The sequence below is a fragment of the Pantherophis guttatus genome, chromosome 16 (genome assembly GCF_059756535.1).
Source record: "Pantherophis guttatus breed Tessera chromosome 16, ASM5975653v1, whole genome shotgun sequence".
In the NCBI taxonomy this organism is placed as follows: domain Eukaryota; kingdom Metazoa; phylum Chordata; class Lepidosauria; order Squamata; family Colubridae; genus Pantherophis; species Pantherophis guttatus.
In genome coordinates this window covers 1,708,383-1,729,678 of record NC_142078.1, presented here as the reverse complement: position 1 = coordinate 1,729,678, position 21,296 = coordinate 1,708,383, and the positions used below count along the sequence as shown (strand labels likewise).

Genomic DNA, 21,296 nt, shown 5'->3' with positions numbered 1-21,296 from the left:
CGAATACCAACGCACACAAAAAGAAGAAAAGAACCGTCACCACCACCAGAACCCCAAAAACCGAGCCAGAGACCGACTCATCTGAGGAGGAGCGGATCGAGAGAGCTGAAAGGGAGAGAACCTTCCACGACGCCACCAAAGAAGAAATGAACAACGCGCATGTGCGAAACTACGTAGACGACCCAGAAGGACTTGAACTGGCCAGAGAACCGCGCAGACTCATTGCAAGCATCCCAATGCCGTTCTGTAATTTCCTGCACTTGAGAGATCACGGACTGCCCCAGGTTGTAAGTAATGGACAGAATAATGTAGGTAACTTACCCAGTGACTTCCCAAAACTTAGAATTGATGGCATTAATTTACAAGAGTGGTATCAACAGCTTCAGGTTATTTTCATGAAAGAAAATTTGCTATTCTTTATAACTAGCCCTCCAAGAAGACCTTGGACTTTAAAAATAGATTGTTTACATCATAGAGCATTTTTCATAATAATATCTAGCGTGTCTCCTGCAATGTATCATAGCATCAAACCAAACCTAACTGTATCAGAAATAATTCAATGCATGTTTAATCTATTTCACAGCGATAGCGTAGCTACAACCACAAGAATGTCTAAGGATTTCTTTTCCTCTAGAGTAAAACCAGGGGTTTCTATAAGTGAGCATTTGATAAATCTAAACAAAATAAGAGCTGAGCTACAATTGAGGGGGGAAGTGATTTCAGATCAAACAATGAAAAGTGTTATTATCAATTCACTTGATCCATCATGGGATAGCTTTATGTCACACTTAGATACCATTAATTTGGGATATTTATCCATAGAAAGTCTATCTAACAAATTGATAGCAGAAGACAATTCAAGAAAAAATCGATCCAGTAACCAAACAGACCACAAACCTTTTAGGAAAGTAGTCTTTCAAGATAAACATAATGAGGCCTTTAGATGCTACAATTGTGGATCCAGGGAACATAGTAGAAGAGACTGCCCCAAAGTCTCAAGAGAGAGACATAGACCAGAATATAGGAACAAATATAATTACAGACAATCTTCCACAGATAGACACAAATATAGAAGCCCACCAAATTACAAAGAAGGTAGAGGGGGTAGAGAAAATTCAAAAGAGAGGAAATCTGGGTCACTGAATGGGCTAAATAAACAAGACAGCACCAGAACACAGCAGGATGAGAATAACAATTGGCTTATTGACTCTGGTGCAACAAATCACACCACCAACAACAAAAGTATATTATCTTCATTTATAGAAGATAAGTTTGTGATAAAGGTAGCTAATCAAGAAAAGGTTCAAGTACTAGGCAAAGGAAATGTGACCTTGCCTGGTCTAGGGAAAATAGAGGGGGTATTATTAATCCCAGAAATACCTCACAACATACTAAGTGCCATAAAATTAAGCAGAGAATCTGATATCAATATAGTTTTCTCAAAGGGGAAAGCAACTATAGAAAAGAACAAAACAAATGTAGGTACTGTAATGATAAAAGGAGGTCTACCCTATCTGATAACTAAAGAAAGATGTTTACATAACATTGATTCAAATATGGAAGATTGTATTGAAGCAGATGATGAAAATGTCAGTAACAGTGACAATGATGAGTGTAGAATAACTCATGATCACAAAAACACATACAAGGAAAAGAAACCAAAAATAGGTAAACCAATTCATGATGAGTGTGCTCACATCTTACACAGGAAGTTAGGACATGCAAGCTTTCCTGTAGTACAAAAAATGACTGAACACGCAGAAGGTGTCAAAATAAAAAATTGTGAAAATTATTTGGAATGCTCAGTATGTAAGTCCACCAAACTAAAAACCAGTCCCAGACCAAAAAAATCTAACAGATCAACTGACAATATTTTTGATTTGGTACATATGGACTTAGTTGGTCCATTAAGTCCCTCAATTACCTATAGAAAACGTTACTTCCTAACAATAGTGGATGACTACAGCCGATATGGTTTTGTTTACACATTAAAGCACAAGGATGAAACATTTCAGAAATTTAAGGAATTCTACAAACGTATAGAAACACAACATAATATCAGAATAAAGCAAATTATGACAGATAGGGGATGTGAGTTCATGTCTAAAGAATTCTCCCAATGGTTAAAGGATAGAGGAATGTTACATTTCACGTCCAATCCTTTTTCTGCATTTCAAAATGGAGTTGCAGAGAGGAAAAATTCCACACTACAAACCATGATTAGGTGCACATTAGAGGATGCTGGTTTAGGCAAACAATTTTGGTCAGAGGCATTACATTATTCGAATTACACTCAAAATAGAACCTGGTCCAGTATTGTGAATAAGACACCATATGAGGTGATGTACAATAGAAAACCCAAATTATCACACATGCACATATTTGGAGTCACTGCAGACGTACACATACCTAAACAATTGAGGAGAAAGGGAGAAAACGTATCCAGGAGATTAAGATTCATGGGATACGAAACTGGAACCAAAGGGTACAGATTTATTGATAGTAATAACAAATTTATAGTATCCAGAACAGCTGTGTTCCATGAACAGGCCAATTGGTCAAAATTGCACCTTAATGAAATATTTCCTAATAAATGTAAAGATACGATATCTTGTGAGGAAGGAACAACAGAAAATCAAAATATTAACAAAAGTAAGAACAAAACCAAAACTTGGACTAATAGTCAGCATAAAATAAAGACAGACACATTAACAAAAAAGGAAGCTAGATATTTGCATGATAACCATAGCAAGCCTGAAAGAACTATTAGAAACAATAGAAACCAAATACCAAATAAATACAAAGATTACATAATGCATATGAATGGAGAACAAATAACACCTAATACATATGAAGAAGTATTGAAACTTCCACATGAAGAAAGAGAAAAATGGGAACTAGCTATGGAAAAAGAGATGGAAAGTTTACAAGGATTAAATGTATTCACACCTGCGATCGCACCTAAGGATAAAACAATTATAGGTACCAGGTGGATTTATAAAATTAAGAACTTAGAAGGAGGCAATACCTTATACAAGGCTAGACTAGTTGCACAAGGCTATGCACAAAAATATCCAGAAGACTATACTGATACATATTCACCCACAGTGAGAACAGAGAGTGTCAAAACAGCCCTTGTAGTAGCATCTGCACTCAATCTGGACGTATTCCAATATGACATACAGACCGCATACTTACATGCAAAATTAGATAAGGAAATATATGTAAGAGCACCACACAGTCAATACACTAATAAGAACGAAATTTGGTTATTAAATAAGAGTCTGTACGGATTAAAGCAATCCGGCAAAAGATGGTACGATTGCTTGGTAAAAGTACTTAAGACCATGGATTTCAACGCCACCACTGCTGATAACTGTTTCTTTGTAAAAAAGAGTAATGATCATATTGAATTTGTATTAATTTACGTGGACGATATTTTATACATTGGAAAGCATAAAGAGAGCAGGGAAATCTTTGTAAATAAGTTAAATGAACACTTCTCACTGAAATCTCTGGGTAAAGTGAATAAATACCTTGGTGTGCAAATTAACAAAACTAAAAGGGGATTCAAACTTACACAGAAAGATAAAATCATCGAACTCCTAAACAAATGTAACTTAAATAATGCTAAAACCTGTGACACCCCTATGCAAACTGATTTTCTTAGAAACACTGATGAATCTTCCCCTGAGTTTAAAGACAACACATTTTACAGATCAGTTATAGGTTCACTCCTTTATATATCTAATTGGACTAGGCCAGATATTGCATTACCTCTCAATCTATTGTCAAGATATGTTAGTAAACCAACCTTGTATCATTGGGAAGCTGTCAAAAGAATTCTAAGATATCTGAAGGGTACATTAGATTTTTGTTTAATGTTGGAACCCAATAATGACAGAGAACCAAAAATTACTTGTTATGCTGATGCAGATTGGGCTGGTGATACAACATGCAGAAAGAGTACTTCTGGTTATGTTTTTCTATTGAATGATTGTCCAGTTTACTGGTATACTGGTAAACAAGAACTAGTGGCCACTTCTACTACAGAAGCGGAATATGTTTGTTTGTCCAAAGCTGCAAATAACCTTGTATGGTTCAATGATCTGATCACTGATGTTTGGAAGAAACCCACCTTACCATTTATTATGCATGAAGACAATAAAGCGGCCATTGAAATATCCAGATCCGATGCAATTGGACAAAGGTCCAGGCATATTGATATAAAGTTTAAGCATGTGAGACAACTGTCTCAAGACGGATTCATTAAAGCAATACATTGCGATACTTCTGAACAATTAGCTGACATATTAACAAAACCCTTACCTTCTAAACAACACAAATATTTAACTTCTAAATTATATGTATTATATTGTCCTGAATCAGAATGTAATTGGTGTTGTGTAACGAACCGGCATTTAGAGGGGGATTTGTCAGATGTAAATGCCTTATTCTCCAATGTGTAAATAATGTATATATGGAACATCAGAGGTTAACTTATTCTTTGGACTTTAATGTATTCATAACTTACCACTCCCATTCCTAGCTCCACCCCTTGTATATATAAGGAGCCACCCTCACCATTCTCGTTGCTTCTACCTCGAATATTCAGTGAATATAGAATGCCTATCATAATTAAAAAGAAATATATTTAAAGCTTTAACTTCTATTATCTTTATTGAGTCTGATCCTGAAAATATTGCAACAAAGTCAGTGTCAACTAGGAGTGCTATTCAGCAGGTTCTGACAGGTTCTGGAGAACCGGTAGCGGAAACTTTGAGTAGTTTGGAGAACTGGCAAATACTACCTCTGGCTGGCTCGAGTGGGGTGGGAATGGAGATTTTGCAATATCCTTCCTCCAGGAGTGGGGAGGGAATGGAGATTTTGCAGTATTCTTCCCCTGCCACGCTCACCAAGCCACGCCCACAGAACCGGTAGTAAAGAAAATTGAATTCCACCACTGGTGTCAACTCTTAGCAACCACATAGAAGAAGTTCTCCTAGGTGATCTGTCCCCAACATGGATTTTGGGGTGTTCTGATGGTGGACTCATCACTTTGCTGCTAGCCAACATCTTTTTAAAATTCTTCCCATTAATTAATTGATTGATTAGATGCCATCAAGTCAGTGTTGACTCTAAGGGACAAAAACATATAGATTATTTTCCCCAGGAGAATCTACCCTGAGCTGATCCCTCACATGTCCCAATGTTGTCTATGGGGATTCTCCATCATCCAGGACACAATTGTCCCAAGTTCTCCAAAAGGCAACTGGGGTTTCTTGGTTTTTTTCTTTGAAAACGTTTCGCTTCTCAACCAAGCTTTTTCAGTTCTGAGAACTGATCCCTCACGTGTCCCAAAATTGGACCATCTTGATGGACCATCCATCTTGCTGCTAGTTACCCTGTTCTCTTTCCTTCTGCCTTTCCCAGGATTATGGACTTCCCATGGTGGTTGGGTCTTTGCATAATGCAACTGAAATAATTTGAGACGGGTCATTTGCGCCTCAAGAGGCAACTCTGGCTTGGCTTGCTGTAGGATCCAATTGTTTGTTTCCTTGGCTTTGCCTGAAATTCTCAAGATTTTCCAATTGGAAAACAGTTCAAGTCTTTATCCTGTTTTTGTTTTTGTTTTCTTGTTTTATACAAAGTGGATAACGAAGACCAGATGGCTTTTTGTATCAGAATAGAGCTGGAAGGGGCTCTGGAGGTCTTCTAGTCCAGCCCCTTGCTCAAGCAGGAGATCTTATTTTTGCTCCTTTGCTCCTTTGAAAATGTTTGTGGGCGTTACAAACCCAATGGAAAGCTTTGGATAAGAGAGGATTTGAGGCATCCAACACTGTTCACGAAGGGTCAAAATCAGCAAGATGGAGGATGGAACTGTAGGAAGTTAGCACCCACCCCTTTCCTAGAAGAATGAAATATTTTGGGAAATATTAAAAAGGCCGAATATTATGTTTCCCTGGATGATAAATGGAGAAGCATGTTTTAAAGACGAAGCAGCTTCCATCTTCCTGGCCCCACCCTTTGTCAATGGGCCAGAGGTAGAAACCCAATCCTTTGTCAAAGGACCATCATCTGCAACACAATAGGATCCATCTAGCAACAGAAACTAACACAATGGGACCCATCTAGCAACAGAAACTCACCACATGGCACCTGGGAAGATTACATCAGCCAGCAAGGCTAGCTAAGACCCCACCCCCTGAGAGTCTGACAACCAATCCGGATACTCTTTCTGGGCCCCAGGAAGTTCAAAGCCAGAGAAGGCATAAAACCCGGGGACTCGCTGCGTCTCGCCCCTTTTCTGTTCAGGAACTCAAACCATGTGATCCTGTCCACCATTAAACCATCTTTCCAAGCAGTCTCCATGTTTCCAGGGTCTTTTTCCCCACTTGGAGCTGAACCCAGAAGGAAATTTCTTCCTACAGAACATCCATCTGCCACCTTGCTGTCTTTGGCCTCCTTCCTGCAGCCAGCACTGAATGAATTCATGTGCTAAACCAGAGGAATCAAACTCAAGGCCTGGGGGCCAAATCCGGCCCGTGGCGATGCTTAGATCTGGCCCACGGGGCCACCCTGGAAACATCAAAGGACCAGCCTGCAGTGTCTCTGCCAGCAAAAACAAATCTCGGGAGGACCTCGAGCTCCGTTTTTGCTGGCAGAGGGTTGCAGGAGGCCGTTGCAGCCGAAACGGAGCTGAGGGCCGCGGGTAGCCCTCCTGAGCTCTGTTTCCACTGGCAGAGGGTTGCAGGAGGCTGTTGCAGCTGAAACGGAGCTTGGGAGCCCGTTGTCGCTGGCAGAGCACTCAGCCCACCACAGGTGCCCCAGACATGAGTGATGTCAAGGGCCACACCCATACTGGCCACGCCCCCAACTCCCCCCCAGGTCAAATACAACCCTGATGTGACCCTCAATGAAATTGAGTTTGACACCCTTATGCTAAACCATTTAATGAGGGATGGCAACAGCAGTGTTTATCTGGAGCTGTTTCAAAATTAGAGCCCATTGGGCTGGCTAGGGGGAACCCATCTTGGAATAATCATGGCATGTTAATAAATAGATGGCTGAGAATTAATCTGGGTTTTTCCAAGCAATCCTGTCCGCTGTACCCATTAAACACAACGATCGTAACATGCTCATTGACAGTTGCTGCTGGATTGAAACCTGGTTTACCAAACATTAATCACAGATGATACCAAGTATCGCCTGGAATATAGGGGTAGTACTTTCCAAGAAACACGTGAGCAAAAAAAAAAAAAAAGCAGATTTTGTAGCCCTGTCAGCTGTGCTGTCTCACCCAGACTGAAGACTTTGCTGTTGTAGTTGTTACAAGAAGGATTTAAGGCTTAGTATGCTATGTGAACCTACCGATAGTGACTTATTTAATCCACAGAGTTTACTGCTTGTTCTGATTTTAGCCAACAGCTAAAACAATTTGCTAAAAAGGCCAAAAGCCTGTGTGAGAGTATACACTGAAAGTGCATGGTTCTGGCATAAATCAATATTTTTAATATGTGGACATGATAGCAATCTTCCAATATTTGAGGGGCTGCTGCAAAGAAGAGGGGAGGGGGCAACCTATTCTCCAAAGAACCTGAAGGCAAGACAAGAAACAATGGATGGAAACTAATCGAGGAGAGAAGCAACCTGGAATGAAGGAGAAACTTCCTAACAGTGAGGACAATTAATTAGAGGAATGGGTTGTCTTCAGAAATTGTGGTTGCTCCATCACTGGAGGTGTTAAAGAAGAGATTGGACAGCCATTTATCCAGAATGGTATACGGTCTCTTACTTGTGCAGAAGGTTGGACTAGAAAACCTCCAAGGTCCCTTCCAACTCTCTTATTCTGTTATATATTAATAATGTTAGCTTTAAGAATGTCAGATTTATGAGATCATGTCAAAGTTCTGTAACTTGATTTCCATCAGCAGCTGGCCAGATGCATCTTTGAAGTTAGCAAGCAAGTTTGTTTATTTTTTTTAAAAAAAGCATTTTAATCCCACTGCTAGAGCTGCTTACAACTGTCAGAAATGAGATAATCCCCATCCATAAACTTCAGACCTAAAAACATGCAAAAAGGCGGGGGGGGGGGGGAGGTGAGGAGGGAGAGAGAGAGAGAGGGAGGGAGGGAGGGAGGGAGAAAGAGAAAGAGGAGAGAGAGATGAGAGAGAGAGGAGGGGAGAGAAAGAGAGGAGAGAGATGAGAGGGAGGGAGGGGGGAGAGAGAGAGGGAGAAAGAAAAGAGAGAGAGAGAGGAGGGGCGAGAACGAGAAAGAGGAGAGAGAGAGAGATGAGAGAGAGGGAGAAAGAGAAAGAGGAGACAGAGGGGGGAGAGAAAGAGAGGAGAGAGAGGGAGGGAGGGAGAGGGAGGGAGGGAGAAAGAGAAAGAGGAGAGAGAGAGGAGGGGAGAGAAAGAGAAAGAGGAGAGAGAGAGATGAGAGGGAGGGAGGGAGGGAGAGAGAGAGGGAGAAATAGAAAGAGGAGAGAGAGAGAGGAGAGAAAGAGAGAGGGAGGGAGGGAGGAGGGGAGGGAGAGAGAGAGGGAGGGAGAAAGAGAATGAGGAGAGAGAGAGAGGAGAGAAAGAGAGAGGGAGGGAGGGAGGAGGGGAGGGAGAGAGAGAGGGAGGGAGGGAGGAGGGGAGGGAGAGAGAGAGGGAGGGAGAAAGAGAATGAGGAGACAGAGAGGAGGAGAGAGAAAGAGAGGAGAGAGAGAGATGAGAGAGAGGGAGGGAGGGAGAGGGAGGGAGGGGGAAAGAGAGAGGAGAGAGAGAGGAGGGGAGCGAAAGAGAAAGAGGAGAGAGAGAGATGAGAGGGAGGGAGAGAGGGAGAGAGAGAGAGGGAGAAAGAGAAAGAGGAGAGAGAGAGAGAGGAGAGGAGAGAAAGAGAGAGGGAGGGAGGGAGGAGGGGAGGGAGAGAGAGAGGGAGGGAGAAAGAGAATGAGGAGAGAGAGAGGAGGAGAGAAAGAGTGGAGAGAGAGAGATGAGAGAGAGGGAGGGAGGGAGAGAGAGAGAGGGAGAAAGAGAAAGAGGAGAGAGAGAGGAGGGGAGAGAAAGAGAAAGAGGAGAGAGAGGGATGAGAGAGAGGGAGGGAGGGAGAGAGAGAGGGAGGGAGAAAGAGGAGAGAGAGAGGAGGGGAGAGAAAGAGAAAGAGGAGAGAGGGAGATGAGAGAGGGAGGGAGGAGGGGAGGGAGAGAGAGGGAGAGAGGGAGGGAGGAAGAGAATGAGGAGAGAGAGAGAGGAGGGGAGAGAAAGAGAGGAGAGAGATGAGAGAGGGAGGGAGGGAGAGAGAGGGAGGGAGAAAGAGAAAGAGGAGAGAGGGAGATGAGAGAGGGAGGGAGGAGGGGAGGGAGAGAGATAGAGAGGGAGGAAGAGAATGAGGAGAGAGAGAGAGGAGGGGAGAGAAAGAGAGGAGAGAGAGATGAGAGAGGGAGGGAGGGAGAGAGAGGGAGGGAGAAAGAGAAAGAGGAGAGAGAGAGGAGGGGAGAGAAAGAGAAAGAGGAGAGAGGGAGATGAGAGAGGGAGGGAGGAGGGGAGGGAGAGAGAGAGAGAGGGAGGAAGAGAATGAGGAGAGAGAGAGGAGGGGAGAGAAAGAGAGGAGAGAGATGAGAGAGGGAGGGAGGGAGAGAGAGGGAGGGAGAAAGAGAAAGAGGAGAGAGAGAGAGGAGGGGAGAGAAAGAGAAAGAGGAGAGAGGGAGATGAGAGAGGGAGGGAGGAGGGCAGGGAGAGAGATAGAGAGGGAGGAAGAGAATGAGGAGAGAGAGAGAGGAGGGGAGAGAAAGAGAGGAGAGAGAGATGAGAGAGGGAGGGAGGGAGAGAGAGGGAGGGAGAAAGAGAAAGAGGAGAGAGAGAGGAGGGGAGAGAAAGAGAGGAGAGAGAGATGAGAGAGGGAGGGAGGGAGAGAGAGGGAGGGAGAAAGAGAAAGAGGAGAGAGAGAGGAGGGGAGAGAAAGAGAAAGAGGAGAGAGGGAGATGAGAGAGGGAGGGAGGAGGGGAGGGAGAGAGAGAGAGAGGGAGGGAGGAAGAGAATGAGGAGAGAGAGAGAGAGGAGGGGAGAGAGTGGGAGGGAGGGAGGGAGGGAGAGAGAGAGAAAACAGAGGCTTTGAAAGCTAAATTCAAGAGTCATGGAACAAAATGGCAGATTCTGCCCCAACCAGCTTCTGAAACTGGTTTGTCATTTGTGGACCAAATGATGAACCGAAAATCTGCATGGCTTCATAACTTGCTTTCTATTAGGAAAAAAAATATATTTGTAGCTCAGGATTGGACTGTGTTGTCCATGGTGCTTTCTGGACTTGATTGTTTTCTCACAGAAATTTCTTGACCCAACTAGATAACATCATCAGTGCTGGAAGGGAGTGGAATTTGCTGTCTGCTTACCTATTGGTTGCTTGCCCTGTCAGTGCAGATGGGCGGATTCTTGGTGATTCCTTGATCAAGCTGTTAATTATTATTAGATTGTCTGATCTGCTAGTTTCTTGATTGCGGTATTGTTCAATGATTGACTGTTGGTCTAGTAACACCAATATCAATAGTAGGCCAACAATCAAATAGTAAACAACAACCTAATTTGTTAATTTGTTCCTAATTAAGGAACCACCAAGAACAACTTACCAACACAGACAGGGAAAGCCATTTGTATATTACAAGGAGTGCATTCCACTCCCTTCTAGCACTGATCATGTCACCTAGTTGGGTCAAGAAACGTCTGCATGAAAGGAACCAAGCCCAGAGAGCACCAAGGACCTCACTGGTGCTTTCCATTGCTGTGGGACAGTTATAATGCTGCACAACATCTTGATTTGATTCCTGAAGTAACCTAATTTTGAATTTATGTCAGGTACAAAATTGCCCATGGTTAACACAAACCAAACATGGGTAATTGCAAACACGAGGGCATTTCCAGGCTGTGTTGCGAGAACCTGGTACTGTATGGCCTCCTGACATAGTTCCTTCACCCAAAGCCGTATCAACTCATTCTAGGACCAGTGATGGCTACTCTTTTCTGGGCTGAGTACCCAAAGCGCATGCGTCAGTGTGCGAATGCGTGTACACGCCCCTAACCCACAAAATGCAATGTGTGTGCGGACCCATGCATGCACCCCGCCCTGTGCATGCGCATGTGGCCCCCGGCATGTGGCCCCCACACATGCGCACGGGGCCCCCACATGCACCCCGTCCCCCACGCATGCGTGGCAGAGACCCGAAGACCAGCTGGCTGGTGGGAGTGCGCGGCAGAGCTGAGCTGGGACAACGGCTCGCGTGCCCACAGAGAAGGCACTGCGTGCCACCTGCTCGCTCCCTTTTCCGACAGAGCCACAACAGAATGAAATGTGCTCCCTATGCTTCCTACCATTGCATACAAATGGCTGGATCTTCCCGGTGGCCTGACAGCTTAATAGAGCCTCCATGAACAGGGGCAGTCCACCTCTAATTTCCCAGTGGATATCCCAATGAAATCGACATTTGGACAGCTTTTGTAATGAGGACAAATGCTGGCTTAGAAAGGATTCCCTCCGCCTTCCGTGTCCAGCTGGTCTGTATTATGTAAAACCTTGTATTATCCGGGTTTCCCCACCATTTCAAGCCAAGCTAGTTTGTTTTGGCATTGCAGCTCACAGAAAACAAGCCACTGTTATCTGACAGCCAAATGTTGTGGCTAACCAAACCAATGGTTGCTTATTCGGCAGAGGAAGGACAGCCTGGCACTCGGCACGAAGCCCAGTCACTGAAAAAGGGCCAGTGCCCACCAGCCAAAGGGAAGATGGGCCTCTTTGCCCTGTAAATCCTTGCACATTTTTTTCCCTCCCGAGAAACTTTCCTGGCAGAGCAAAGGCAGCAGTCACGGTGAGACCGTTGGAAAGTCCTGTCCAAACACGCTGAGCCACAAATCAAGACGACGACTTTTGGTTGCCGCTGCTGGGATGCTGCTGTGTATTTGTTTAAAGCACCCAATCCGGAGCTCCCGCACATCCCCAACCTCTCCCTCCACCAACTGAAGGGCCGCAGCAGCTCCAGGCCTCTGGGCGCCTCCTTTCAGCACCAGGGTTCAGCTCTACACGGTTGCCACCAAGCCCCGTCCTGCCCTCCCGAGCCCCTCGGGCTCAGATGCTCCCTTGTCTGCCTGAAAATTGGACAGCTTCACACCGGAGGAGGAGGAGGGGGGGCAGGTTAAACCTCCCTCTGCTGTGTGACCCACCCAGCCATCCTGGCTTCTTGAAAGCACAGTTGGGGGCCCTGCTGCTTGTGTGAAGCCAGTCATCACGGTCCATCCGTCCCATAAACCGTGCCAAGCTGCGCTGGGTAGCTTAGACAAAAAGAATAGCAGCAGCAGGTTAGTTCAAACGGCTAATGTGGAAAGTGATGGGAGGGTATTGACTCCTGCAGAAGTTCCCCGTTCTTGTATTTGCCCAAGACTGCGTGAAAAGCCTCAAGTTTGTTTTAGAAGTCACAACAAATGTGCTCACACGGCCTGTGATCAGGGCAAAAATTCTGGGGACCGCCAGCACTTAAAAGCCTAAACTATTGAAAGTGCGCTGCAGCTCACGGAAGGACCTGATTATAAATTGGGTTAGCAATAGCCCTTAGACTTATATACTGCTTTACAGTGCTTTTACAGCCCTCTCTAAGCAGTGTACAGAGTCAGCCTCTGGCCCCCAACAATCTGGGTCCTCATTTTACCCACCTCGGAAGGACGGAAGGCTGAGTCGACCTTGAGCAGGGCCGAATTGAACTCCTGGCAGTAGAATGCAGTTAGCCTGCAATGCTGCATTCTAACCACTATGCCACCATGGCTCATAGATAGATAGATAGATAGATAGATAGATAGATAGATAGATAGATAGATAGATAGATAGATAGATAGACAGACAGACAGACAGACAGACAGACAGACAGACAGACAGACAGATGGACATAGAGATATATAGCAGTAGCAATAGTACTTAGACTTATAAAGAATAGAATAGAGCTGGAAGGGACCTTGGAGGTCTTCTAGTCCAGCCCTCTGCTCAAGCAAGAGAAGCTATACCATCTCAGACAAGTGACTGTCTCTTCTTAAAAACTTCCAGTGTTGGAGCATTCACAACTTCTGGAGGCAGGTTGTTCCACTGATTCATTGTTCTCACTGTCAGGGAATTCCTCCTTAGTTCTAGGTTGCTTCTCTCCTTGATGAGTTTCCACCCATTGCTTCTTGTCCTGCCCTCAGGGGCTTTGGAGAATAGCTTGACTCCCTCTTCTTTGGGGCAGCCCCTGAGATATTGGAAGACTGCTATCATGTCTCCCCTAGTCCTTCTCTTCATTAAACTAGACATTCCCAGTTCCTGCAGCCATTCTTCATATGTTTTAGTCTCCAGGCCTTTGATCATCTTAGTTGCTCTTTAGATTAGAAAATAATGTGATTTTATACCCTTTTGAAATCTCACGGAAGAGCCAGGTTTGGCGCTCTCTCTCTCTCTCTCTCTCTCTCTCTCTCTCTCTCTCTCTCTGTGTGTGTGTGTGTGTGTGTGTCCCCTTGCAGGTATGCAGAAGGCTCCCCTGAGGTTCTCCACAACCACAATGGTGCAACCCAGTGACAAATGCCTGCGCTCGTTTGAAACCTCCTCTGACTTGATTTCGGTCAACAGCAGCCAGCGAAGCACCGTCTAAAAAACTCTTGCAAGGAAAAATAATAAAAATGCATCAGAGTTTGACAGCGGCTGCAGCTCTGGTCTCTTTTTTTCAACGCACCCACAAAGTCCACTTTGGAGAAAACCAAAATATTGTGGCGATAACAGAGATGAAAGGGATGCAAAAAAAAAAAAAAACCCCTTCCATGTGCCGTTTGGACAAGTGGTGTCAAGGAACCTGCATTTGTCAGTAACAAAAGTGGCTGGTTTTATTTAAATATCCCGGGGCAAATTTCTCACTAAACCAACTTTCCCACGCTGGGACTCTCCTTCTTCGCCTGCTCATTTTGGCAAATTTTTTTTGTTCCCGGAGCTGTCAAGGGGAAATATATAAGCAATGCTGGTTTCACTTAGTTTTTTTTTTTTCCAGGCCCCCGGGACACAAAAATAATTTACAGATGTGTGTTACCTGTTTATATTTGCATTAGGTTTTCCTTAGCGAACATAATATTTCTTAGCTTGCAGGAACAAAAAATAGATCCCACGGTAGTGTTTCTTATCCGTTTTATTTGAACTTGGGGGGAAAAAAATCTCCCAAACTTCAGACATGTTTAAATCTGTCTGGGCAGAGGAAAAAATGTAAAAGAACAACGGATCCAATGGAGGTCTGCCAAGATTTCCATTAAGTCAGGCTTAACAGTTATTTAATTTTTTTTTAAAAAATGCCTTCAGTCCTGCTATTTTAAATCCAAAATATCTCCTCAAATTGTACATTTTTTTTTTTAAAGGGCTGGTCCAAGGATCGAAAAATCATTTGAGAGGTTTTGTTTTATGAAAACACTTCTACTCATTCATCTTTTTAAAGGACTTTTAGGGGAAAGAAGAAAGGATCTTCTGTGTCCAAAATCCCATGATTTTACTAAAATATGCCTTTTGATAAATTAAAAGGATAAATTAGTTGCTTGTATTTCAAAGAAGGAATTCAGCTAGTTTCCTGATTTAAAAAAATAAAAATAAAAATCACAGACATTTTGCATCTCTCTGCAGGTCCCCTCACAAAACATAATTTCTCCACCACTCTTCCTTATACTTTAACCCTTCCTGCATTTTATGACTTCTGCATCCCCCTCAGGAAGCTGTGATGGTAAAAACTTGATATGATTTTGAGGTGGAACCAGTGGTCGGTTTCAATTTTTTTTACTACTGGTTCTGTGGGTGTGGCATGGCTTGGTGGGCGTGGCTTGGTGGGCATGGCAGGGGAAGGATACTGTCAAATCGCCATTTCCTCCCCAATCTAGGGGAAGGATACTGCAAAATTGCACAGGCCCCCACCAAAGCAAACCCTAAATGCTTAATGAAGCCTAAGCTGCAAATCATGGCCATCGCAACATGCCAAGTCAGAAAGGAGCCAAGGTGACTCCATGTACTGGGTGAACCCAATAAACCGTGGTTTATTCAGGAAATTCGCTAGGCCAAAGGAGGGCTGGTTAGATTGGAGATCTCACTCCCTCCTTACCATCCTGGAGGGCCAAGGGATGCCTTTTAGCCACTGGGACCCACTGGTTTTACCTTTGGGGAAAGGGGCGTGGCCAGCCAATGTTATTACCGGTTCTCTGAACTACTACAAATTTTTACTACCAGTTCTTGCGAACCGGTGCAAACCGGGAGCAACCCACCACTGATGCGTCCCACCCCATCATGCCCTGTTTTGCCTTCCAGGTGGTGCAGGAGTCTTTCCAGGCCCAAATCGGGGTGCAACCCCCCCCAAGCCTCTTTTTGGGCCTGGAAAACCTCCTGCACCAACCTGCACCCCCCATGCCCCGCCCTTCTGTGCATGCATGCACGCGTCCCCTACATGCACCCCGTACCCAGCGCATGCGCAGTAGAGACCCAAAGACCAGCTGGGTGGTGGGCAGCGGACACACACGTGCACTGGAGCTGGGCTAGGGCGACGGCTGGCGTGCCTGCAGAGAGGGCTCTGTGTGCCACCTGTGGCATATGTGCCATAGGTTCGCCATCGCAGCCTTCTAGCAAACCTTGGATTGTCTTAGCCAAAGGCTACGGAGTAACCACAACCAACTGTGTTATTAAGCCAGAAACCACAAGAACAACTTGAGAGGAAGGTGCTCCACTCGCTCTACGGACCCAGAAAGAAAGGCAGATGACAGAGAACAAAGCCAACATCCGTTTCCACTCCCAGCTCTAACCGTGGATGATTCAGCCACTGAATGTTTCTGAAACCACGATGGCAGAGTCTGGAGATCAGTGCAGGCAAAGGTGACACACTACCAGCCAAACCCTCTTAAAGCAGAAGACGGCTTAATGCATGTGGGAACCCCAATGGCCCCAGCGTTAAGGGTGATACGTTTATTTTGTCTTGTCTGACATGGTATAGGGTGTCCTGCTTGAGCAGGGGGCGAGACTAGAAGACCTCCGAGGTCCCTTCCAGCTTATTCTATTCTATTCTATTCTATTCTATTCTATTCTATTCTATTCTATTCTATTCTATTCTATTCTATATTTTGTATCTATCCTATCCTATTCTGTATCCTATCCTATCCTATCCTATCCTATCCTATCCTATTCTATTCTATGTTCTGTATCCTATTCTATTCTATTCTATTCTATTCCATTCCATTCCATTCTATGTTCTGTATCCTATGATAGGATACAGAATATAGAATGGAATAGAATAGAATAGAATAGAATAGAATAAGGAATAGGATAGAATAGGATACAGAATATAGAATAGGATAGGATAGGATAGGATAGGATAGGATACAGATTAGAATAGGATAGGATAGGATTCCTATCCTATCCTATCCTATCCTATCCTATCCTATCCTATCCTATCCATTAGATTTTTATCTAGCCTTTACTACTCTATAAATAACTCAAGATGGCATAATACCGTTTCCCCCAAAATAAGACATTCCCCTGATAATAAGCCCAATCGGGCTTTTGAGCACATGGCAATAAGGCCAAGCGCTTATTTCAGGGTTCAAAAAAATATAAGACAGGGTCTTATTTTTGGGGAAACACAGTATTCCTTCTTCCTGCTATTTTCCCCAACAACCTTGTAGAGTGGGTTACTCTGAGAATAAGTGACTGTCCCAGAGTCACCTAGCAGCTTACATGCCTAAGGAGGACTAGAACTCAGAGTCTCCTGGTGAAAGTCACCCTCCTGGCCTAAGGCAGGACTAGTCTAGAACTCACAGCTTCCTGGTTTCTAGGCCTGCAACTTCACAGATACAGTACATCATAGTGGCTTATTGTCAGAGGAAGATCCTTTCAGCAGCCAAATGATGTACAGAACCTGGCTTAACAAGATATGTTTATGTTGACATAGTATGTTGTGCATGGAACTTGCCAAGAATGACACACACACAGCACAGCAGCATTCAGCTACAAGGCTATGCATACTGCATCCAGTTTTGTTCCCCACACTATAAAAAAGATGTTGAGACTCTAGAAAGAGTGCAGAGAAGAGCAACCAAGGTGATGAGGGGACTGGAGGCTCAAACATACAATGAACAGTTGCAGGAACTGGGCCTGGCTAGTCTAGGGAAGAGAAGGACCAGGGGAGACAGGATAGCATCTTCCAGTACTTGAGGGGCTGCCACAGAGAGGAGGAAGGGGGTCAAGCTATTCCCCAAAGCATCTGAAGGACAGACAAGAAACAATGGATGGAAACTAAGCAAGGAGAGATTCACCCTGGAAATAAGGAGAAAATCAACCGATGGAAGAGAGGTTGCTTTCAGAAGTTGTGGGAGCTTCATCCCTGGAGGCTTTCAAGAAGAGACTGACAGAAACGGTGTAGGGTCTCCTGCTTGGGCCAGGGGTTGGACTAGATGACCTCCGAGGTCCCTTCCAACTCTGTTAATCCGCAAGATAGTTTAGTGCGTTATATTAGCTTCCTTCCTTCCAATCGGCTAGCCTAATTAAGGGGCGTGTGTGACTGCAGGCCCTGTACAGCCTTCACTCTCTTCCCTGGGCAAGCATCACAACAATCCTCCCGTGAAGGTTTCGGGACTTTGGAAAAAGTGCACAGAAGAGCAACCGAGATGATCAAAGGCCTGGAGACTAAACCATATGAAGATCGGCTGCAGGATTTGGGTCCGCTCAGTCTAAAGTGAAGAAGAATTAGGGGTGACAGGATAGCAGGATTCCCGTATCTGAGGGGCTGCCACAAAGAAGAGGAGGGGGTCAGGTTATTCTCCAAAGCACCTGAAGGCCAGACAAGAAACAATGGATGGAAACTGATCAAAGAGAGAAGCAACTGGGAATTAAGGAGAAACTTCCTAGCAGTGAGGACAATTAACCAGTGGAACAGCCTGCCACCAGAAATCGTGGGAGGTTTTTAAGAAGAGACTAGACAGCCCCACTTGTCTGAAATGGAACAGGGTCTCTTGCTTGAGGGGGTTGGACTGAAAGACTTCCAAGGTCTCTTCCAGCTCTATTCTGATTACATACATTTACTCACATACTTATCGGCTCTCCACTCACGTAAATTAGGGAGTGACCCATAACAGGGATGTTATTATTCACAATTAATATCAGTATTATTTTTAGTTTATTGTATGTCTATTGCTGGTCGATGACCGTAATAAAGTTTATATTCTTCTATTCTGATTATTATTATATTAAGGAGAAACTTCCAAACAATGAGGACAAGGATCCAGCGGAACAGAAGTTGCCTTCAGAAGTTTTGGTGCTTCATCCCTGGAGGCTTTTAAGAAGAAACAGGAGAACCATTTGTCTGAAAGTATAAAATCCAATTTTTTTTTACTACTGGTTCTGTGGGCGTGGCTTGGTGGGCGTGGCAGGGGAAGCATACTGCAAAATCCTCATTCCCTCCCCACTCCTGGGGGAAGGATATTGCAAAATCTCCATTCCCACCCCACTCTGGGGCCAGCCAGAGGTGTTATTTGCCGGTTCTCCGAACTGCTCAAAATTTCCGCTACCGGTTCTCCAGAACCTGTCAGAACCTGCTGGATTTCACCCCTGATACAGAGTCTCCTAATTGAGCGGGGGGGGGGGGGTTCGACTAGAAACCTCCAAGGCCCCTTCCAACTCTGATGATGATGGTGCAGGAGAGCCTGAAGGCTGCTGCACCTGTTTGTGAGGACCTGAAGAGGCAAACCTCCCGCTGAGTATCAGGGCAGCACTCGGGAACTTGCCAAGAGATTTAAGAGAATTGGAAGGGATCTTGTGGGTCATCTAGTCCAACCCCTCACCCAAAAGAGCCGAGGTGGCGCAGTGGTTAGAGTGCAGTACTGCAGCTACTTCAGCTGACTGCTAGTTCAGCAGATCAGCGGATCAAATCTCACCGGCTCAAGGTTGACTCAGCCTTCCATCCTTCCGAGGTGGGTAAAATGAGGACCCAGATTGTTGGGGGGCAATATGCTATTTAGTATGCTGTCTTTGGTGTAACCCGCCCAGAGTCCTCGGAGAGTGGGTGGCAAAGAAATATGAATAATAAAATGAATAAATAAATAAAAAGGAGACCCTGCACCATTTCTGACAGATGGCAGTCCAGTCTCTTCTTGAAAGCTTCCACTGATAAAGCTCCCACAACTTCTGTTCCACGGGTGGATTGTTCTCGGTGTCAGAAAGTTTCTCCTTATTTCCAGGTTGAATCTCTCCTGGATCAGTTTCCATCCGTTGTTCCTTGTCTGGCCAACAACCTTAAAGGAGCTGTGAGTCCTGACAGTGGGAACAATGAATCAGTGGAACAACCTGCCTCCAGAAGTTGTGAATTCTCCAACACTGGATGTTTTTAAGAAGAGAGTGGACAACTATTTATTTATTGATTTGATTTATATGCCGCCCTTCTCCGGAGACTCAGGGCGGCTTACAATGCGTTAAGCAATAGCCTTCATACTTTTGTATATACCTGCTTAGTAGGGCTTTCGGGCCCCCCTTCCTAAGCTGTTTCTTTTTTATACAAAGTCAGTTTATTGCCCCCACAAACCGGGTCCTCATTTTACCTACCTCGGAAGGATGGAAGGCTGAGTCAACCTTGAGCCTGGTGAGATTTGAACTGGCAGTAATTGCAGGCAGCTGGTGTTACTTAACAGTGCTTTAAGTCTGCTGCGCCACCAAGGCTCTGTCTGAAATGGTACAAGGGTTCCTGCCTAAGCAGCGGGTTGAGCTAGAAGACCTCCAAGGTCCCTTCCAACTCTGTGATTCGATCTCTCTTCTATCTTCTATCACAGTTTGCAAGAACTTCCAGTGGCGGGTCGTTCCGGCGGAGGGGACGTTGGGGGAGCTGGGGGGGGCAAGGCCCCGCCTGTCTTCTCCGGGGAGGCGGCGCCTGGCATGCAAAAAAGAAATAAAGCGAAGCGAAGCAAAGGCAAAACCCCGCCCCGGCCGAGCCTCCGCCCCGCAGCCAGCCTGGCTCTCGTGCGCGCCCGACGCCCTTTTTGCAAACTTCCCGGCCAGCCGAGAAGTTCCTCTTTTCTTGCAGCGGAGCCGCCGAGCCGAGCGAGCCGAGTCCCCGGCAAGGAGCCTTCCAAGCAGCCCTCCGGCCCGTCCCGCCCGCCGCCCGCCAGGAGGGAGGATCGCATCCCGGCCGGAGCCGCCGCAGCCGGTCCGGGAATCCCATCGGCCGGAGCCGCCGCAGAGTCAGGCGGCGGGATGCGATTGCAACCCCTCCGGGGACGGAGCCGCCGCCTCCGCCGCTTCCCGGGGTTGCTGCTCCTGTGGCTGCTGCTGCTGGCCGTCTTGCCCGCCTTCGCTGCAGGTAGGCAGGCAGGCCAGGCCGGGGAGGGTCCCGGGGTGGGCGATGCTGGCGGGAGAGCCTCCCTGGACGGCCGCAGTCTACCTTGCAAACCGCTCAGCCAACGGTTCCTGGTGGGTGGCCGGGTGGGTTGGAAGAAGCGCGCCCGGGTTCTCTCCCCCGGCCGCCCCGAAGGTTACCCGGGTCGCCCTGATCTTGCTCCTCTCCCATCCTCCCCTCCCCCGGCGGCTGCGGATGATGGGAAGGGGATGGCGGAGGAAGAGCGGCCGCCTTGCACAACCTCCTCCGCTGCTGCCACCGCAGCTTCCCCGCCACCCGGTCGGGGCTCGGCTGACCCGCCGCTCACCCCGGCGGAGGAAGAGAAGGGAAAGAGCCGCAGCTTCGGGGCGGCCGCCTCGTTCTTTCTTTCTTTCTTTCTTTCTTTCTTTCTTTCTTTCTTTCTTTCTTTCTTTCTTTCTTTCTTTCTTTCTTTCTTTCTTTCTTTCTTTCTCTTTCTTTCTCTCTCTCTCTCTCTCTCCCTCCCTCCCTCCTTCTTTCTTTTTCTTCCTTCCTTCCTTCCTTCCTTCCTTCCTTCCTTCCTTCCTTCCTTCCTCCCTTCCGCCCTCCCTCCTTCCTTCTTTCTTTTTCTTCCTTCCTTCCTTCCTTCTTTCCTCCCTCCTTCCTTCCTTCTTTCTTTTTCTTTCTTCCTTTCTTCCTTCCTTCCTTCCTCCCTCCCTCCGTCCTTCCTTCCTTCCTTCCTTCCTTCCTTCCTTCCTTCCTTCCTTCCTTCCTTCCTTCCTTCCTTCCTTCCTTCCTTCTTCCCTCGGCTCAACTTCGCTTTTTTCCAAAGAAAAGAAGAAAAAAAAACTGACCCGACCGGCTCTCCGGCTTCCCTCCCAGCTTCCCTCCCAGCGGCTCCTTGGAGCTGGCTGCCCGGTTAGGAAGTTTGGGAAGAGTTGCTTCCCGCCCCCA

General features: G+C 45.9%; 1 protein-coding gene across 1 annotated transcript in view; it reads left to right on the top strand.

Moving 5' to 3' along the window:
* The first annotated feature begins 19,934 nt into the window (after positions 1 to 19,934).
* The window catches only part of NOTCH1 (notch receptor 1), a 105,570-nt gene continuing 104,208 nt past the window's right edge, over positions 19,935 to 21,296 (top strand). The window contains exon 1 of the mRNA XM_034427164.3: positions 19,935 to 20,348. Within this exon, the coding sequence (XP_034283055.2) occupies positions 20,243 to 20,348 (106 nt within the window). The 5' untranslated portion in view covers positions 19,935 to 20,242. The remainder of the gene's footprint in view (positions 20,349 to 21,296) is intronic.